This window comes from Trichomycterus rosablanca, chromosome 23, assembly GCF_030014385.1.
Source record: "Trichomycterus rosablanca isolate fTriRos1 chromosome 23, fTriRos1.hap1, whole genome shotgun sequence".
In the NCBI taxonomy this organism is placed as follows: domain Eukaryota; kingdom Metazoa; phylum Chordata; class Actinopteri; order Siluriformes; family Trichomycteridae; genus Trichomycterus; species Trichomycterus rosablanca.
Genome location: NC_086010.1, coordinates 2,329,432 through 2,349,226, shown reverse-complemented (window position 1 = coordinate 2,349,226; position 19,795 = coordinate 2,329,432). Strand labels below are relative to the sequence as shown.

The window sequence follows — 19,795 nt, the reverse complement described above, 5'->3', positions numbered from 1 at the left end:
GTACACTGCTGGATAAAAATGTCTGCTAAGTACTGCAGATGTAAATCTAGGGATGTGCTGCCGGCCTGGCCGGGTGCCTAACGGGCACAGTTTGCTGTGGTATATACAGTATGTTCAGCTCTCTCTGTAAGACTCGACCTCTTGCGGGTGAAAAGATGTGGCTTGTAACTCCTGGGCCAGGTCAGGCAGTCTGATGATCTGCAGTAGATGTTCCAATTCATCCCAAAGGTGTTCAACAGGCCGTTAAAATGTCTTCAGACCAGCCTTGTCAAACCGTGTCGATATGGACCACACCTCGTGCACAGGGAAACATTCAGGCTGGGACAGCGAGGGGCCTTCCCTAAACCTTTTTCACCAAGCTGAAAGCATGTGATAGCCTCGGCTCTCCTGGTCCAGGTCAGGTGGTCTGATGACCTGCAGTAGATGTTCCAATTCATCCCAAAGGTGTTAAACAGGCTGTTAAAATGTCTTTAGACCAGCCTTGTGATGGACCACACCTCGTGCACAGGGAAACAGTCAGGCTGGGACAGCGAGGGGCCTTCCCTAAACTTTTGCCACCAAGCTGGAAGCACATGATGGTCTCGGCTCTCCTGGGCCAGTACGGGGGCGGTGCAAGCAGCAAGAGGATTGCAGTGGCGGGATTGGCATTGACAGTCTGCTTGATTTTGTGCCCTGTTAAGGAGCTGAAAGCCGAATTAAAACGGCGTCCGTATATTTTTGGGCACGTAGCGGGACGATATCCCGTACTCCCAGTGTAATTTAGAGGGTATTAATGCCCTCATTAAGGGGTATTTACTTCGTGTAAATAATGCTTACATGTGCTTTATGCTGATGATGCCAGCCTGGCAAAAACCTCCGGCATGCAAAGTGTACTTAATACATACAGGGAACGGATGATTGCCAGTATTCCCAGTGCCCCTCTGTGTGTGTGTGTGTGTGTGTGTGTGTGTTGGGAGGGCTAGGTATTAGAATCATGGGGTGCCAATTGAGCTGTGGAAATGGGAATTGAGTAGGGAATAGGGACTATTCCCTCACACACACACACACACACACGCCTCCGCTGTGTTGTTTGGGGGCTTGAGCTTATGCACACATCATCTATTTAACATCTGTGTGAGTGTGTGTGTGTGTGTGTGTGTGTGTGTGTGTGTTTCCTCGCTCTGGTGAGTGTGCGGGGGAAGGCACCGAATTAAATTAACCCCAATGTGCTACCTCAATGAACCTCGCGGAGGCAAAAAGTCGCTTCAGCTGGCGCAATAAACACACACACACACACACACACACACACACACGTAAGCATAAATACACACTTGCTTTATTAAGCCCTGACCTCAGGCTGATTAAAAGTCCTTGGGATGAATTGGAATGCCGATTGTGAGCTGAGATTTGAACCCTGGTGGCAGCGGTGGTATAAATCCTTAGCGTTTGTCTGTGGGAATTTGTGCTCATTTAGTCAAAAGAGCATTCGTCAGGTCAGGCGGTTGGATGACCTGCAGTAGACATTCCAATTCATCCCAAAGGTGTTTAACAGGCTACTAAAATTTCTTCAGACCAGACTTGACCAGACCGAGTCGCTATGGACCACACCTTGTGCACAGTCAGGCTGGAACAGCGAGGGGCCTTCCCTAAACTGTTGCCACCCAGCTGGAAGCACATATTTAATATCTGTGATTTTAAACACTGTTTGTGTGAAATGATCAGTAATTGTACCCAACCTGATGCCAATCCGACACAACAATACGCCTGTGTGTCATTTGTATGCGTGCCCGCGTGCGCCCGCGTACGTGATGGCATCCCTGGTGCGGCCGGGCCTGTCCTTTCATTTCACGCTCCGCCGCCTCGCCGCGAATCCTCTTCCCGCGCCTCATTATCGGGCCCCTTCTACAGCGAGCGGGCGGCCCGCACGCCCAATCATTATTCAAATACACGGAGGTGTTGGCACACTCCCCTGCCCGTGTACCCATTACTCTGTCCTCACAGATAACCGAGTTAGACCTCCGGTGCGAGGCGCGGTGCTCGAATCAGGCTGACCAGACTCTTCCTGTCTGTGTTGTTTCTCTTGCAGGACCCGGCGGCGTGCGTGCGGCGGAGTTCGGAGGTTTCCCGGACAACATCACCGTTCAGGAGGGGCAGAGCGTCATCCTCAGGTAACACACCTACAGGTTCACGCTTTTGGGGACGATAGCATACCCCCCTTTACTTTTGCTTATAGGTACAGGGGTCAGAGAGTCAGGCCACTCCCCTTTTACTTGTAGTCATGTAGTCATACAGGGGTCACAGACTCAGGTCACACCCTCTTTTACTGGTACTGTAGATACTAGGGTCACAGACCATGCCCTCTTTTACTGGTACTGATAGGTACAGGGGTCACAAACTCAGGTCATGCCCCCTTTTCATGGTACTAATATGTCACAGATTCAGGCTACGGCCTTTTACCTTGTATTGATAGATACAGGGGTTGCAGATTGAGGTCATGCCCACTTTTAGTGGTACTTAAAGGTACAGGGGTCACAGAGTCAAAGATTCAGGCCAAGACCCCCTTTTACTTGAACTCATCGGTCACAGGGGTCACAGACGTCCCCCTTAAATTTTACTTATAGGTACAGGGGTCACAGACTTTCAGATTTATGCCATGTCCTATTTTAATTGAACTCACAGGTACAAGGGTCACAAACTCAGGCCATGCCCCCCTTTTAGTGGACCTTTAGTGGTACAAAGGTCACAGGGGTCACAGACTCAAACCAAGTCCCCCTTTTACTGGTACTGATAGGTACAGGAGTCACAGATTCAGGCCACGCCCCCTTTCACTTGTACTTATAGGTACTGGGGTCACAGATTCAGGCCACGCCCCCTTTCACTGGTACTCATGTCCCCCTTACCTTGAATTGATAGGTACAGGGGTCACAGACTTCTAGATTATGGCCATGTCCCCATGTACTGGTACTTGTAGGTTCAGGTGTCACAGACTTACAGACTCAGGCCACACCCTGTTTTACTTGAACTCATAGGTACAGGGGTCACAGACACAGGCCATGTCCCAATTTTACTTGTACTAACAGGTACAGGGTTCACAGGGGTCACAGATTCAGACCACGCCCACCTTTTACTTGAACTAATAAGTACAGTGGTCACAGATTTAGACCACGTCCTATTTTCTTTTTGTCCTCCTTACCTTGAATTGATAGGTACAGGGGTAACAGACTAACTGATTTTGGCCATGTCCCCCTTTTATAGTACTTATAAGTACAGGGGTCACAGATTTAGGCCATGCCCCCCTTGTCTTGTACTAATAGATACATGGGTCACAGATTCAGGCCATGCCCCCTTTCACTGGTACCAGTAGGTAAAAGGGTCACAGACTCAGGCCACGCCCTTTTACCTTGTACTGATAGGTACAGGGTTCACAGACTTACAGACTCAGGCCACGCCCCTTTTACTGGTACTTATAAGTACAGGGGTCGCAGATTTAGGCCATGTCCCCCTTATCTTGTACTAATAGGAACAGGGGTAACAAACAAAGACCATGTCTGCCATTTATAGTACTCATAGTTACTGGAGCCACCGACTCAAACCACGCCCCCCTTTTACTGGTACCGATAGGTACAGGAGTCACAGGGGTCACTGAATAAGGCCACGCCCCCTTTTACTGGTACTAATAGGTACAGCAGTCACAGATTCAGGCCACGCCCCCCTTTTACTGGTACTGATAGGTACAGGGGTCACAGACTCCACACACACCCTCTATTTTTCTGGTACTGATAGGTACAGGGATGAACATCCACATTCACAACTACAGCAATTGGTGTCCTCAGTTCCCAAATTATCGAATAAATAATTAATGAATAGGGAACAGAACACGGTACACAGTGGCGTTTGTGTCCCTGTCCTAATCTTTTTGGAACGTTCATAAAATTTGAAACAAGGATATTTACAAAAACAATGACGTCGATTAGCGAAACCATTAAATAAATATCTATAAGCTGTTTGTAATTAAATGCAGGTTAAAAATGATCTGCAGTTCCTCACGCTGTCCCAACTTTTTATGACCTGGTTTTGTACATCGTGTCTCTTGTTAAACTCGGCGACTTTCACACTGGTTCTCATCACCATTCCCTGCACACGCGGCACAGACGGGACTCGACTTCATATCATCAGTCGACTGAAAGTCAAAGTGGATGAGAAGTGGAACACCGCGCTCTCTCCAGGGTCCCGCCGGAGACGTTTCTGTTTCTGCTGCGTAGCTCCTGGAACTCAGTACTGACATCTAGTGGCGGAACACACACACTCACACACACACACACACACACACACATACACCGATCAGCCATAACTTTAAAACCACCTCCTTGTTTCTACACTCACTGTCCATTTTATCAGCTCCACTTACCATATAGAAGCATTTTGTAGTTCTACAATTACTGACTGTAGTCCATCTATATCTCTACATACTTTTTTAACCTGCTTTCATGCTGTTCTTCAATGGTCAGGACCCCCACAGGACCACCACAGAGCAGGTATTATTTAGGTGGTGGATCATTCTCAGCACTGCAGTGACACTGACATGGTGGTGGTGTGTTAGTGTGTGTTGTGCTGGTATGAGTGGATCAGACACAGCAGCGCTGCTGGAGTTTTTAAACACCGTGTCCACTCTATTGGACACTCCTACCTAGTTGGTCCACCTTGTAGATGTAAAGTCAGAGACGATCGCTCATCTATTGCTGCTGTTTGAGTCGCTCATCTTCTAGACCTTCATCAGTGGTCACAGGACACTGCCCACAGGGCGCTGTTGGCTGGATGTTTTTGGTTGGTGGACTATTCTCAGTCCAGCATTGACAGTGAGGTGTTTAAAAACTCCAGCAGCGCTGCTGTGTCTGATCCACTCATACCAGCACAACACACACTAACACATCACCACCATGTCAGTGTCACTGCAGTGCTGAGAATGATCCACCACCTAAATAATACCTGCTCTGTGGTGGTCCTGTGGGGGTCCTGACCATTGAAGAACAGCATGAAAGGGGGCTAACAAAGCATGCAGAGAAACAGATGGACTACAGTCAGTAATTGTAGAACTACAAAGTGCTTCTATATGGTGAGTGGAGCTGCTAAAATGGACAGTGAGTGTAGTTTTAATGATATGGCTGATTGGTGTATATACACACACACACGGTGTGATTCAGCAGTGTGTTATTTATTCTGCGTGAGCGTTATAGTGAGTCACAGAGCTCATCGTACACGTCAACACAGTGGAATCAGGTTTCCTGCAGGGACGCACCGGCACGAGACGAGTACGGATCGTAAATCTGATTTATAAACACTCAGAATGTTTAACGTAACCTGATCAGTGTCCTTACTGGAATCTGTATTATACACACTGCAGCAGCAAACCGTGACCCCTCTAACACCCCCCCACACACACACACACACCTGAGACTATATCATAAAAGCTTAGAATGCTACTTCTCAGCAATGTAAATCATTTTTAGCTTAAATTATGTTTAGATAAATTATAATACAGAGGAACCTCGATTTACCGGACTAAATAATGCGATTGTCCAAAACCTGTGTGTGCCCACAAAAGGGCTAAACATGCACGTGTGATCATCAGTATAATGAGCAACGTAAATACTGTAGATATAGAAATATGACATGTACAAGCTGTAAATAAATATTAATACTGGTGAACTGTACTACTCTGTAGTCTGAAGCGCTGCTGGTGGTTACTGGAGCAGTGCTGGTGCAGAACTAAGCACTAAAACTTGCAAAAATATAGCATAAACACTGAGAAAAAGGCGAGAACAGAGCGAGCCCTCCGACGAAACAAAGCCACCATACATCACTCGTACAATGACTGAACTGCTGATCTTGATACACTTCTCACGGGAATTTTAAACAATCTGATTGGACATTCGGTTTTCCAGATTTTGTCCGTTAAATCGAGGGTTCACTGTATTTATATTTTGTTATATTACAAGGCTGTAGGTGAGGGGACAGTGGTAGCCTAGTGCATAGAGCTTTGGGCTATCAATTAAAAGGTTGAGAGTTTGAATCCCAGCTGGGGCCCTTGAGCGAGGCCCTTAACCCTCTCAGCTCCAGGGGCACCAAACAAAAGACAACCTGCTCTCTGAAGAATTTAATTGTAAAGTCCAAGCTAGGGTTGGGCGGTATGACGGTATTACGATATACCGCGGTATTCAAAAATGGTGACGGTATTTTTTAAATGTGAAGCGCCAAATTTCTGCTTCGGGTTTACCTTGAAAACTGAGACTTTAGGACATTCGCGCATCCTCAGTAAGGAAGGGGTGGGAGGGGTAGGTGGTTGGAGCTCACTGATTGGCTGTGTAAGGTGATAACACAGACGAGTGAAAAGCCACACTGGCTGGCGTTAGCTGTGAGCTAACAAACAGAAACTGGAAAACGGCTCGTCTTTTAATTTTTCAAAATCAACATTTTTTATCAGTTCAACCGGAAATGAACACAAGCGCGTGCATGCGCGGACATGTACTTATTTACTAAATATATCTTCAGTGTAAATCGAGCACAAGTGTTGAGAATATGGAGCAAACAGTAATAATAACGTTACGCCCAATCCGCTGTTCTGACTTTTGTGTCTGCTATTTTTTTCCTAAATAAAAGCGCTATTTTAAGAAAAAAAGAATGTCTCACCTATCGTGTAATGTGAATTATAAAATATATTGTCTGGCCCTTTAAGAATGTTAAGTGCACTATAGGGCGTAGGGAGCGAGTGTGTAGGGAAGTAATCGGATTTGCACTGAGTTTGTGTGACATTTAAAGTAGCATTCTCGTTAAACCACTCAAATGTTTGGATACCGCCCAACCCTAGTCCAAGCGTATATGTATATATGACAAAAAAAGGCGTCTTCTATATAATTGCATTAAATAGTTTAGTATTTTTATGATGCTTTGTTTTCATTGTAAGGTTGCCAGTTGCAGATGCAGAAAATCCTCCCGACATCATCACTGACCCTACTTGCCCATGAGAGATCATCTTCCGGTTGTGCATTAGGAAAAAAACCCTGATCCACTCGAGCAACCGAATCTAATGAAGGCTGGTTATTAAGTTCCTAATGGTTAATCATGTTGTAACCCAACTTTAGGTCCTACAGACTAGCAATACGCTTTAAAATCAACAATACACCCCGCCGCTCTGATTCTTCGCTCAAAAGAATCCATTAAGAGTTCAAAAGAATTGATTAAAGCTTCAGTTCTCGTTGTGTTCTGTAATTTAAGACGTTCCCCCGGTATTTCTGCTGTGTCCGTTTCAGATGTAAGATCGATGACGAGGTAACACACATGGCCTGGCTGAACCGCTCCAACATCCTCTTCGCCGGGAACGAGAAGTGGTCTCTGGACCCGCGGGTGTCCTTGGTCAACAGCAACAACAGCGACTTCTCCATCCAGATCGAGCGGGTGGCCGTGGCCGACGAGGGTCCCTACACCTGCAGCTATCAGGCGCGGACCAAGCCCCGCACCGCGCACGTCCACCTCATCGTCCAGGGTCAGGCGCCACTGCTTTGTTTATCGGGTTTATGTACTGTGTGTGGGTCAGCGTTAGCGCGTTGGAGTCACCAAACACTGCATTATATTTGATTGGAAAGTGTTGTGTTAGTGTGGGGACATGAACAAATGCTATTATTTTAATGCTGTAGGGAGGTTTTATGAACGTTTTAAATGATATCTCCTAAATGTGCGATTAGATCAATGTGCAGGACACTTTGCTCAATTAAAAAATGCATTTTAAAGTTAAATGCTGGTTTAACTGCTGAAGAAGTTCATGCTGGTTCTGATAGAAAGGAGTACAGAGAGTATGGGCCAGCAAAAGGGAGACCAACACAGTATTAGGAAGGTGGTCATAATGTTATGTCTGGTCGGTGTACATAAAATGTCCTGGGGACGGAAATGGCACCGATTCGGCGGAATGACCCTCATAATGGGTTTGTGATTGATGTCCATATAAATGTGACTGAACAACCATGGTGGTCGTTTATTTTGAGTAAATCACAATAATATTCACCCCCACAGGCAGCAGAAGTGTTCTGATAATTACCCTTATCACTGTGGGTTACAGCAGGGTACCACTGGACCTGCAAAAATCTAGTTTTAATGGTCTGAATGGAATTCTGAGGCGTCGGCGCTTCATTCACACGCTGGCGAGGAAAAACAATAATGGACCTGGATAACGGCCTGATATTCCTAAAATCAGACTGACAGGAAATCTGAACGAACCTGAGTGACGTGATTTATATCCGTCACACAGCTCCGGTGATGGATGGCAGACCCTTAACCCCCGAAACCCCCAAACCTGGCAGTCGGAGATGCGTATATTCGGCATTATACTGTCACTCGTCCGTTTAGGGGAGTGAAAAATGGCCCTGGAACGCGAGCGTGTCGTGTTTCTCTTTTCTTTCTCCTGTGATACTTGTTATGGGTTCTTAACAGAAAACACTGCGCCGTGAGAGCGTCGTAAGAGGAGTCCGCCGGTAAAACGCCCGCGCTGCCCTCAATTTGAGGCTGGGTATGATATCAGAGAGAAAATAATTACACCCTCCAGTCAGGGCTCCAGCAGCGATGACCCTGCGGTGGGTCCAATTTCGGCTTCGTCTTTAAAAAAGCAGCTTCAGTCCGAGAAAAAAAGAGAAGATCTGACGTTGGATGGCCGCGGGATGAATTCTTTTGCTGTCTTAATTAAAAGAGGCTTGTTTAAATTCAAGGGTCATTTAGCTATTTGTCTGAAATTATTCCTGCAGCTTTACGACACAGGTTCTGACAATTAAAGGATCGATTTGGGATTTAAGGAAGCAACCGAAAGATATAAGAGGTGCTCGAGATGATATATTGGGATTGTTTAGGCGTCCATATAGTGCCGAAAAGCATCGGTCACACTTTATTTACGGCTGGAATACATGGGGTCTGTGTGAAAACCTGGTGAGCTGCCTCGCTGCCTGAGTAGAGAAGGTTCTAATAAGACATCGAACTCATAAGGCAGATTATTTAGACACACTACTTACAGTATATAGAGATTACACCGATTACGCCACCACAGTTTTAGCTTACTAAGCTAACACAGTTAGCCTCAGACCGTTCAAACCCGCTACCATGCCAGCTAATGTCTCCTTGACATTACACTCCTGTTTCCTAAAGTCAGTCATTAGAAGGAGCGTCTACATACTTTTGGTCACATAGTGTGCATGTCCGTTACAGGTGAGTGTCAGATTTTGACTCAGTATAAACTAGAATGAACTTGTTTGTGTTTTTCAGTGCCGGCGAGGATAGTCAACATCTCTCAGGAAAAATCGGTCAACGAGGGCGAGGACGTGAACCTCTTCTGCCTGGCGGTCGGCCGGCCCGAGCCCACCATCACCTGGAAGGACTTTAAATGTGAGAGCCGTCGCCGCGTTTCACGCCCGTCTGACGATCACATCATTTGTAATTTGTAATTAGGGCCGTAACCAGAATGATAATCATCGGCATCTGTCACCGCCGTCACCGCGCCGCTGATAATCGTGTTTGTCATTAAGGCCTGTTTATACCCTCCGCCCGCGCCGATAGCAATCACGTTGGTTACGGGCAGCCGTGACGGAGCTCGCGTTATTATTCCGCCGTTCGGAAATGTGGGTTAAAAACGAGCCGCCGTTTTTCATCTGTTATTTCATCAGAGAACTCGTGCTAGTGCCTGTGGTCCGGCATGTTATCGTGCCAAAACTGGAAGCACTTTGAGCTTGATATGAGACTTGATATGAAACTCATCAGGGATGAGTTTACGAGCACTCTTGTGGTGTACAAACAACGCTAACAAGTGCACGACGGCGGAGGAGGAGGAGGAGGAGGAGGAGGGGGGTAGCGCTGCACTACATAAAACATCAATAAGAGAGATGAAGAGGAACCAGCACGAGGTTTAAACACTCCGTTTAGGTTCGGATTGATAGCTGACAGTGCCGGACCTCACCGAAGCGTGAGGAGTGTGTGTGTGTGAGTGTGTGGTGCTGATAGTGTATCCTGATAGTTTGTGTGTGTGTGTGTGTGGTGCTGGTATGAGTGTATCGTGGAAGTGTGTGTGTGTGTGTGTGTGTGTTTCTGGTATGAGTATATCATGTACAGTGTATCACAAAAGTGAGTACACCCCTCACATTTCTGCAGATATTTAAGTATATCTTTTCATGGGACAACACTGACAAAATGACACTTTGACACAATGAAAAGTAGTCTGTGTGCAGCTTATATAACAGTGTCAATTTATTCTTCCCTCAAAATAACTCAATATACAGCCATTAATGTCTAAACCACCGGCAACAAAAGTGAGTACACCCCTAAGAGACTACACCCCTAAATGTCCAAATTGAGCACTGCTTGTCATTTTCCCTCCAAAATGTCATGTGACTCGTTAGTGTTACTAGGTCTCAGGTGTGCATGGGGAGCAGGTGTGTTCAATTTAGTAGTACAGCTCTCACACTCTCATACTGGTCACTGAAAGTTCCAACATGGCACCTCATGGCAAATAACTCTCTGAGGATCTTAAAAGACGAATTGTTGCGCTACATGAAGATGGCCAAGGCTACAAGAAGATTGCCAACACCCTGAATCTGAGCTGCAGCACAGTGGCCAAGATCATCCAGCATTTTAAAAGAGCAGGGTCCACTCAGAACCGACCTCGCATTGGTCGTCCAAAGAAGCTGAGTGCACGTGCTCAGCGTCACATCCAACTGCTGTCTTTGAAAGATAGGTGCAGGAGTGCTGTCAGCATTGCTGCAGAGATTGAAAAGGTGGGGGGGTCAGCCTGTCAGTGCTCAGACCATACGCCGCACACTACATCAAATTGGTCTGCATGGCTGTCACCCCAGAAGGAAGCCTCTTCTGAAGTCTCTACACAAGAAAGCCCGCAAACAGTTTGCTGAAGACATGTCAACAAAGGACATGGATTACTGGAACCATGTCCTATGGTCTGATGAGACCAAGATTAATTTGTTTGGTTCAGATGGTCTCAAGCATGTGTGGCGGCAATCAGGTGAGGAGTACAAAGATAAGTGTGTCATGCCTACAGTCAAGCATGGTGGTGGGAATGCCATGGTCTGGGGCTGCATGAGTGCAGCAGGTGTTGGGGAGTTACATTTCATTGAGGGACACATGAACTCCAATATGTACTGTGAAATACTGAAGCAGAGCATGATCCCCTCCCTCCGGAAACTGGGTCGCAGGGCAGTGTTCCAGCATGATAATGACCCCAAACGCACCTCTAAGACGACCACTGCTTTATTGAAGAGGCTGAGGGTAAAGGTGATGGACTGGCCAAGCATGTCTCCAGACCTAAACCCAATATAACATCTTTGGGGCATCCTCAAGCGGAAGGTGGAGGAGCGCAAAGTCTCGAATATCCGCCAGCTCCGTGATGTCGTCATGAAAGAGTGGAAAAGCATTCCAGTGGCAACCTGTGAAGCTCTGGTAAACTCCATGCCCAGGAGAGTTAAGGCAGTTCTGGGAAATAATGGTGGCCACACAAAATATTGACACTTTAGGAACTTTCACTAAGGGGTGTACTCACTTTTGTTGCCAGTGGTTTAGACATTAATGGCTGTATATTGAGTTATTTTGAGGGAAGAATAAATTTACACTGTTATATAAGCTGCACACAGACTACTTTTCATTGTGTCAAAGTGTCATTTTGTCAGTGTTGTCCCATGAAAAGATATACTTAAATATCTGCAGAAATGTGAGGGGTGTACTCACTTTTGTGATACACTGTAAGTGTGTGTGTGGTGCTGATAGTGTATCCTGATAGTTTGTGTGTGGGTGTGGATGTGTGTGTGTGTGTGTGTGTGTGTGGTGCTGGTATGAGTGTATCATGGAAGTGTGTGTGTGTGTGTGTGTGGTGCTGGTATGAGTGTATCGTGGAAGTGTGTGTGTGTGTGTTGGTGTGTGGTGCTGGTATGAGTGTATCGTGGAAGTGTGTGTGTGTGTGTGTGTGTGTGTGTGGTGCTGGTATGAGTGTATCGTGGAAGTGTGTGTGTGTGTGTGTGTTGGTGTGTGGTGCTGGTATGAGTGTATCGTGGAAGTGTGTGTGTGTGTGTGTGTGTGTGTGGTGCTGGTATGAGTATATCATGGAAGTGTGTGTGTGGTGCTGATAGTGTATCCTGATAGTTTGTTGTGTGGGTGTGAGTGTGTGGGTGTGTGTGTGTGTGGTGCTGATATGAGTGTATCCTGGTAGTTTGTATGTGTGTGTGTGTGTGTGTGGTGCTGGTATGAGTGTATCGTGGAAGTGTGTGTGTGTGTGTGTGTGTGTGTGTGTGTGTGTGTGGTGCTGGTATGAGTGTATCGTGGAAGTGTGTGTGTGTGTGTGTGTTGGTGTGTGGTGCTGGTATGAGTGTATCGTGGAAGTGTGTGTGTGTGTGTGTGTGTGGTGCTGGTATGAGTATATCATGGAAGTGTGTGTGTGGTGCTGATAGTGTATCCTGATAGTTTGTTGTGTGGGTGTGAGTGTGTGGGTGTGTGTGTGTGTGGTGCTGATATGAGTGTATCCTGGTAGTTTGTATGTGTGTGTGTGTGTGTGTGTTTCTGGTATGAGTATATCATGGAAGTGTGTGTGTGTGGTGCTGATACGAGTGTATCGTGGTAGTGTGTGTGTGTGTGTGTGTGTGGTGCTGGTATGAATGTATCATGAAAGTGAGTGTGTGTGTGTGTGTGTGGAGCTGGTATGAGTGTATCATGGAACTGAGTGGGGGGGTAGAACGGGTTTGAAGAGAGGCTTCATGGGTAGTCTCGTTTTGTGGTCATGGGCGCAGCCGCCGAACTTCTCCATGTGGAAGTGTGTGTGTGTGTGTCTGCGATAAGCACGAGATCGGTTCTGTCCATCAGGCTTCACACAGAGACAGAGCGCACTCACGCTGGAACAAAAGTATTGGGACGCCACTTCTAATTTCTATTAAACAGTTGCAAACAGATTTAGGAAAGGTCCATCCTTCGGAATGAATCGGAACATCAGCATCAAGACATAATGGGCACAAATTCCCACAGACGTACTATACTGTACTTCAGAGTCTTGTGAGAAGCTTCTCAGAAGATCACACAGACGTTACGCTCTTTTAATACCGTTCGTTTTAAGCTGGACGTCCAACAAGCTTCACACGTTCAGGCGTCCGAATATTAAAAAACATAAATAAAGCCGATTTCAGTCACCGTCGCCGTTTCTTTTTTTTATGGACGGGTCGTTAAGCGGCGGATTCCATCATCACACCCGCCGCTCGGCACTCGGGCCGCTTCAAAAATGTCTCGGCGGTGAAGGAACGGAGAAGAAAATGAAGAAAACGCTCCCGGTGTAACGTGTGTCGCATTTCTCTCTCCGTCGTTCATCTCCTCCCGTCGCCCGCTCGCCTCGTCTGTCTCGGATGTCGGCGAGCGAGTAACAGATCGCCGCTCGTGCCGGGAAGGCCGCCGTACGTCTCCGTACTTACCTTTAGAGGATCCGTCTTTTTTCGATGCTTAATAACGGAGAAGAGTGAGCAAACGAGCGTCGCCGCAGAATAATCTGCTCCGGCTCAGCGGCTGAACCGATAATCCTTTGTCTTAATCTTCAATTAGGACCGGCGCTCGCGTTTTCGGCGGTAAAACGCCCGATCTGGTGCGGCTACATGATTTAGGACGTAAGCCGCTTTGAAAAGGATGGTGTGTCGACTTCTGAAAGTCTGGAGTGGATTTGATTCTTGATGCGGCAAAACCATGAGCCGCTTCGTTCAGAGCTCGGCTTGAGCGGTAAAACATCATCAAAGTGCGAATATGAGACAAATCTGCATTAGTGTGGAATAAGCGTCAGATCCAGGGTTACAGCTCCACATGTATCTGTGTTTATCTGGATTTTCCTCCCTGTTTCACTTTTAAACTTGTGTTACAGCTCCAGCTTCTGAGGAATAGTGAGAATCAGATTCTCCCAGAGTCTAAAACGCTAAAAAGGAGACAGGAGCACTAAACTTCTCTTCATTATTACTGCTCATAAGTTCCTCCACTAATCAAATTCCTCACTCACTGTTGATGTTCCAATTCATCCCGTATCACTGGAACAGATCTGAGTCCAGACCAAACGAAACCACGTGCACTAAACATCATCCGTGTTGCCGGCGTTTTGCTCCGACCGCCATCCAGACTCTTTATCCGCGCAGGTTAAGCCTGACTGAGCAAACACGCTGGCGCTAATTAGCGCGATCTTGTCTGCGCTATGCTAAAGCTGATGCACTTTCCTCATTAGCAGCCGGAACAAATGTGGCGGAGCTGTCTCGTGTCAGTTGAGGGTGAGTGCTGACCGCCGCTGTGTTTTTTTTTTTGGCTAACAGATGGGCACACGTACGAGGGAGAGTTCCTGGACATCTTGGAGATTAAAAGGAATCAGGCGGAGGAATACGAGTGTGTCACCAATAACGGCGTGGCGCCGCCGGACACCCACCGGGTCAAGGTCACGGTCAACTGTGAGTCTGCGCTAACACACACACACACACACACAATATTAGCCACAACATTAGGACCACACCTCATACAGTTAACCACTAATGCTTATTTAAATAAATAATTTATAAATAATAAAGAATGGGTTTAGACCCTTGACGTTTACCGAGCTGTACACTGATCCTACCCCGTGTCTCCTCAGATCCACCCATGATCACAGACGTGAAGAACATGCCAGCTCAGGTGGGCAAGACGGCTATCCTGCGCTGTGAGGCCATGGCTGTACCCACCGCGTCCTTCGAGTGGTACAGGGACGACCAGAGGTAAATAAATATCATTTTTATTTGTTTATTTGTGCGTTTTACTCAAGATAAACAATTATCACAGGTAAAATGAAAATATAAGTTGGCCCCAAAATATAAAGGCAAGATAAAATTTTCAGACAGAAACATATAAACTGTTTTGCTCTGTACGTGACCCTCTCGTTTTATCTTTGAGGCTCTCGGAGGGCGACAGCGCGCTGAAGATCAAGAACGAGAAGACACGCTCGCTGCTGCTCTTCACCAACGTGACGGAGAAACACTTCGGCAACTACACCTGCTTCGCCTCTAACCGCCTGGGGGCCTCCAACGCCAGCATGCTTCTGTTCAGTGAGTACTCTCGCGTGCACTTACAGCAGCTCCGACACGCCGGGACACAGAGACGCCGCGACGGGGGCGCGTAAACACCCCCGGGGAACCGAACGCGGGTTCGCTCGTGTGTTTGTGTGCACGGAAAACGTTCAGATATTTTTAATGCATCTGCAGAGAGTGTTAGAAAGACATCTGCAGGTTATAAAGTGGTTATATTTATTAATTTGGTTTTCATTAACTGCTTCATTCTGGTCAGGGTCGCGGTCCATCCAGTGCCATCGAAAATCTGGACAAGCCAGCAATGCACCTCAAACTAGACAGCATTATGTTATACACTGATCAGTCACTGCAGTGCTGAGGATGATCCACCACCTAAATAACACCTGCTCTGTGGGGGTCCTGACCATTGAAGAACAGCATGAAAGGGAGCTAACAAAGCATGCAGAGAAATAGATGGACTACAGTCAGTAATTGTAGATCTACAAAGTGTTTCTTGATGTTAAGTGGAGCTGATAAAATGGACAGTAAGTGTAGAAACAATGAGGTGGTTTACTGGGTTCCTGTGTGTTTCTTCGGTGAGCGTTTGGGTTGCAGCTCAGTGGTGGATTGAGTAGCTGGTAGCTGTAAGATTGAATCTATTGCAAACAAACGAGCATGTAGACATTTAGATGTTTTTATAGAGCTTTAATTTGAGGTCCTTTCCTATTTCAGTATGGCACTGTGGGGCCAGTGAGGAGAGGATTAGCTCATTTTGGTTTTGGAGGATCTTGTACAGATGAACTGCCCAACATGAGCTCCCCAGTGACAGGAAATCCTGAAAGTCATGGTCCAAAATCTCCTGATTCATCCCTGTGGTGTCCTGCACGATCCTCCTCCATCCTGCGATCCATCGACGTCACGCTTCCATTCGTTCTGCTCCTCGTGTTACGTCTTTGAAGTGAACGATTTCCATCAAGCTGCCAAACCACGGCACATTACCATCCTAACCCTCGCTCTCTCACACTCTCTCACACACACTCTCGCGCTATTTCACTCGCTCTCTCTCTCCTATTATCTTCATGAGATTCACCTCGGTGAGTCACTCTCTGTCAGTCTCATACATCTTCAGGACGATTCGTACCGTCGCTCCCTCCCCCTGCATCCACGCCTGATCTCCTCATCAGCCATCATTCTGTCCTTGTGTCCTTTTTATTTAAAGAAACACAAAAAATCACCGCCTGGAGTTCTGTGTTCACTCGCTCTCTCAATTTGGGGGGAAATAAAAAATTAGCAGTCAGAAACTAACTGCTAATATTTAATATAGAAACAGGTTGATTACCTTTGTAGGAATGTAGATCGGCCTGTCGTGGTCCAAAACAAACTACAAACCCCAAATAGCATCAATAACTTTGGTGCTATTCAACCCTAGATTCAGGCAGCGATTTTTCACCTTATGTCGCTTAATGCCGAATCGCTCTGTGTTCACACCAGAAGCGTCATCATCGCCTGTCGGTGTTTTGTTGCCCTGGTTTAACTGACGGCATGTAAAAAATGCCATGACAGTATAGCGTACTTTACTGGCTCGTATCTACAGAACATATATATACTGTATATATATATATATATATATATATATATAAATTAACCACAAATCAGACACGTTCCTGACAAAAATAAAAATCCGAAAATACGCTAGCACACCAGAGCTGGGATTTCGAATACATCATATCGAATCCCAGCTCTGCCATCCGGCTGGGCTGGGCTGCAACATGAACAGCGTTTGGCTGTTGTTCATACAGGGTGGGAAGCCGGATAGGGACGTCATAACTGATGCAATTACGACCTCTGCTGGCTGGTTGATGGTGTCTGCACAGAGTCGGGGAATAATGCTGATCAGTTTGTGGCTCTCCGTGCACAAGGCTGATCTGCATATGAACTCGCCTCATGCAGGTGAAAAGATGCAGTCGGTACTGATCGTGTGTCGGAGGGGGCGTGTGTCAGTTCGCTCTCTTTAATCAGGACGGGGGTCAGCACCAGTAGAGAGGAAGCGTAACGCAATCGGGTAAAAACTGGACGTGCTAAACGAATCAGGAGAACAAAGGAGAAAATGCAAATAAATAAATAAATAAAAATCCTGGAGGAAAATCGCTCGTCTATACATGTCATCTCTGTGTAGTCCATCACTGACTGTACAGTCAACATGACAAGAAAGCTGTGTTTGTTCTTTGCGATTGTTGTGTCTGTTTGTGGACTTTTGATGCTGCGATTTTCAGTTTTAAATGTATTAATATACTGTATGTATATTTGTATGCCTCTTTAAATGGGCTAACGGTCTAAATTTAGTCTAAAAATGATTTTGCTAAACGTGGACTTTATCAAATTGCACAAAGTTAAAGTTTTATTAAGTTGTGTAGCAGACTCCGCCCACTTTCCACCGCTAACGTTGGCTCCGTCTCCTGTCGCCAGATATCACAGGATACGAGAAGCCCGGATGCCAGCGAGGTGGCGAGTCATCGAATTTAGCTCAGCTTGTTTGCTGTGTTCACAATTAGCGCCTGGAACAGCGAGAAATTAGCTTAATGACCAAGACTGAATGGTCAAATGTATATGGACACTACTTTAATTATAAAGTTTCAGTATTAGGTTCAGGTACATTTTATAGTTCATTATTAGGTTACTGCACGTTGGCTGAGTGGTGCTGGGTTCGATCCCCAGATGGGGCGGTCCGGGTCCTTTCTGTGTGGAGTTTGCATGTTCTCCCTGTGTCCGCGTGGGTTTCCTCCAGGTGCTCCGGTTTCCTCCCACAGTCCAAAGACATGCAGTCAGGTTAATTAGAGACACTAAATTGTCCATGACTGTGTTTGATGTAACCTTGTGTAACGAGTAACTACTGTTCCTGTCATGAATGTAACCAAAGTGTAAAACATGACGTTAAAATCCTAATAAACAAACAAACATTATTAGATTTAGACAAAACTGAATCTCAGTTCTGCTACCGGCAGGCTGGGCGCCTACACGGACAACGAGGGTTGGATGCCGGAGGCGATTCATTACAGATGCTGCAGTTACGACCTCTGCTGACTGATGGATGGCGATGCACAGAGACGGGGGATAATGGGGATCAGTGCATGACTCTCCGTACATGATACGGATCTCTATATGAACCTACCTGGTACTGCACAAGTGTCGGAGGGGCGTGTTTTAGTCACGGCTCTCCTCGGTCAGGAGTGGAGGTCTGCAGCAGTAGAGAAGAATTGGATATGACTAAATTGGAAAAATGCGAATAAATAAATAATTAAGCCGTATGTGTGGACGGGGGACTAACTGTTCTGTGTGTGTGCTCTGTTCGCAGGGCCGGGGGCGGTGTACAGTGGAGGAACGTCGCTGAGCGCCTGCCTGCCGGTATTCGTCTTGTGGCTCAGCCTGTCCATCTCCGCCCTGCTGAAGGTCTAAAGGACGCCGGCGCCTCGGAAAACGGATGTTAAACGACGAACCCATCACTGTGAATACAAAAGAATTATGCATTAACCCAGGAGCCATCTCTCGCATCGTGTAACCGCGCCCGCCCTGCCCTCCCTCGTCTTTCTTTACCCGCCCGCCCGCGCCGCTCGCCCCGCGCCCGGTCACCCTCTCCGTGTTCGTAGGTGTTGTGATGGTGAAGTTCCGAATGCTCGGTGTGAAACGTCAAGCTGCCGACCGGACCTCGCAGTCGTGTGTTTGTGTCGACGACGATGATGATGATGATGATGATGATGATGATGAAGGTCACGTGACCCCGGAAACAAGCTGCTCACCAGCAGGCCGCGCCGGCCTACGCTCTCTTCGATCAGCAGAAACGTACTGTGCTGCGAATGATGTCAAAACCACCTGCGCTGAGGGTCAGCGTTAGCATGGCGGAGGGGCAAGTGCGACTTTTTGCCCCCCGCTGGAGGTCTCGACCCAGGGCAAAGCATGCCAGCCCAGATCGTCCCTTCGCTCTTTTGTTTTTGTTTCCACGTCCACATCTCACGTCTACAGTGTAAATAGATCTGCAGCGGAGGCCGTCCCATAGACATCAAAACAAAACAAAAAAACCACATTTCCCATCAGCCTCTCTGTTTCCGGTGTCTCCCGCCCCCCCTCTTCTTGTCGCTTGTTGATAGCATGTACTGGTTAGCGCTGTTCCTGTTGTGACGTCCATCCGAGCTCCCCGCACTGTGTACATTTAATCTGCAAGGTTTAACTGCGCTTTTATTTTCGGTGTTAATAATAATAATAATAATAATAATAACGATGATGATGAAGATGATGATGATAATGATGATGATGTTAAGAAATATTTGAAATCAATATGAAAAAAGAAAAAAAAGAAAGAAAAAACTCGTCAGAGCCACGTGTGCAGAAATATTTTATACTTTTGCTCTGAATATTCACTGAATGGTTAAAAAAAAGTTATTTTTTATTTACGGTGTCGTGCTCTGGTTTGCCATGATACCCTATAAAAATCACGATTAGCAAAATCCTGAGCTGATTTTTACTTTTCTTATATTTTAGTGATTTTAATAGTTTTATTTTCAAGCTAGACAAGTCATTTATTTTGTTATTCTTCTATTCTTTTATTTTTGATGCCAGTTTGGTCACTATAATTTTTATCTCATTCATTCATATAATATTTTCATTTTTATTTTCATTTTTTTAAGCTGTTTTGGTCACTTTTTTCTTTTTTATGTAATATTAAATTTAATTTAATTCAACTAATG

The 19,795-nt window shown here is 46.3% G+C and overlaps 1 protein-coding gene across 1 annotated transcript in view; it reads left to right on the top strand.

Moving 5' to 3' along the window:
* iglon5 (IgLON family member 5) overlaps positions 1 to 19,490 on the top strand; it is a 112,798-nt gene extending 93,308 nt beyond the window's left edge. The window contains exons 2-8 of the mRNA XM_062985360.1: positions 2,066 to 2,147; positions 7,287 to 7,519; positions 9,280 to 9,399; positions 14,337 to 14,468; positions 14,648 to 14,768; positions 14,944 to 15,095; positions 18,409 to 19,490. Coding sequence (XP_062841430.1) covers positions 2,066 to 2,147; positions 7,287 to 7,519; positions 9,280 to 9,399; positions 14,337 to 14,468; positions 14,648 to 14,768; positions 14,944 to 15,095; positions 18,409 to 18,509 — 941 coding nt within the window. The 3' untranslated portion in view covers positions 18,510 to 19,490. The remainder of the gene's footprint in view (positions 1 to 2,065; positions 2,148 to 7,286; positions 7,520 to 9,279; positions 9,400 to 14,336; positions 14,469 to 14,647; positions 14,769 to 14,943; positions 15,096 to 18,408) is intronic.
* The last annotated feature ends 305 nt before the right edge of the window (positions 19,491 to 19,795 follow it).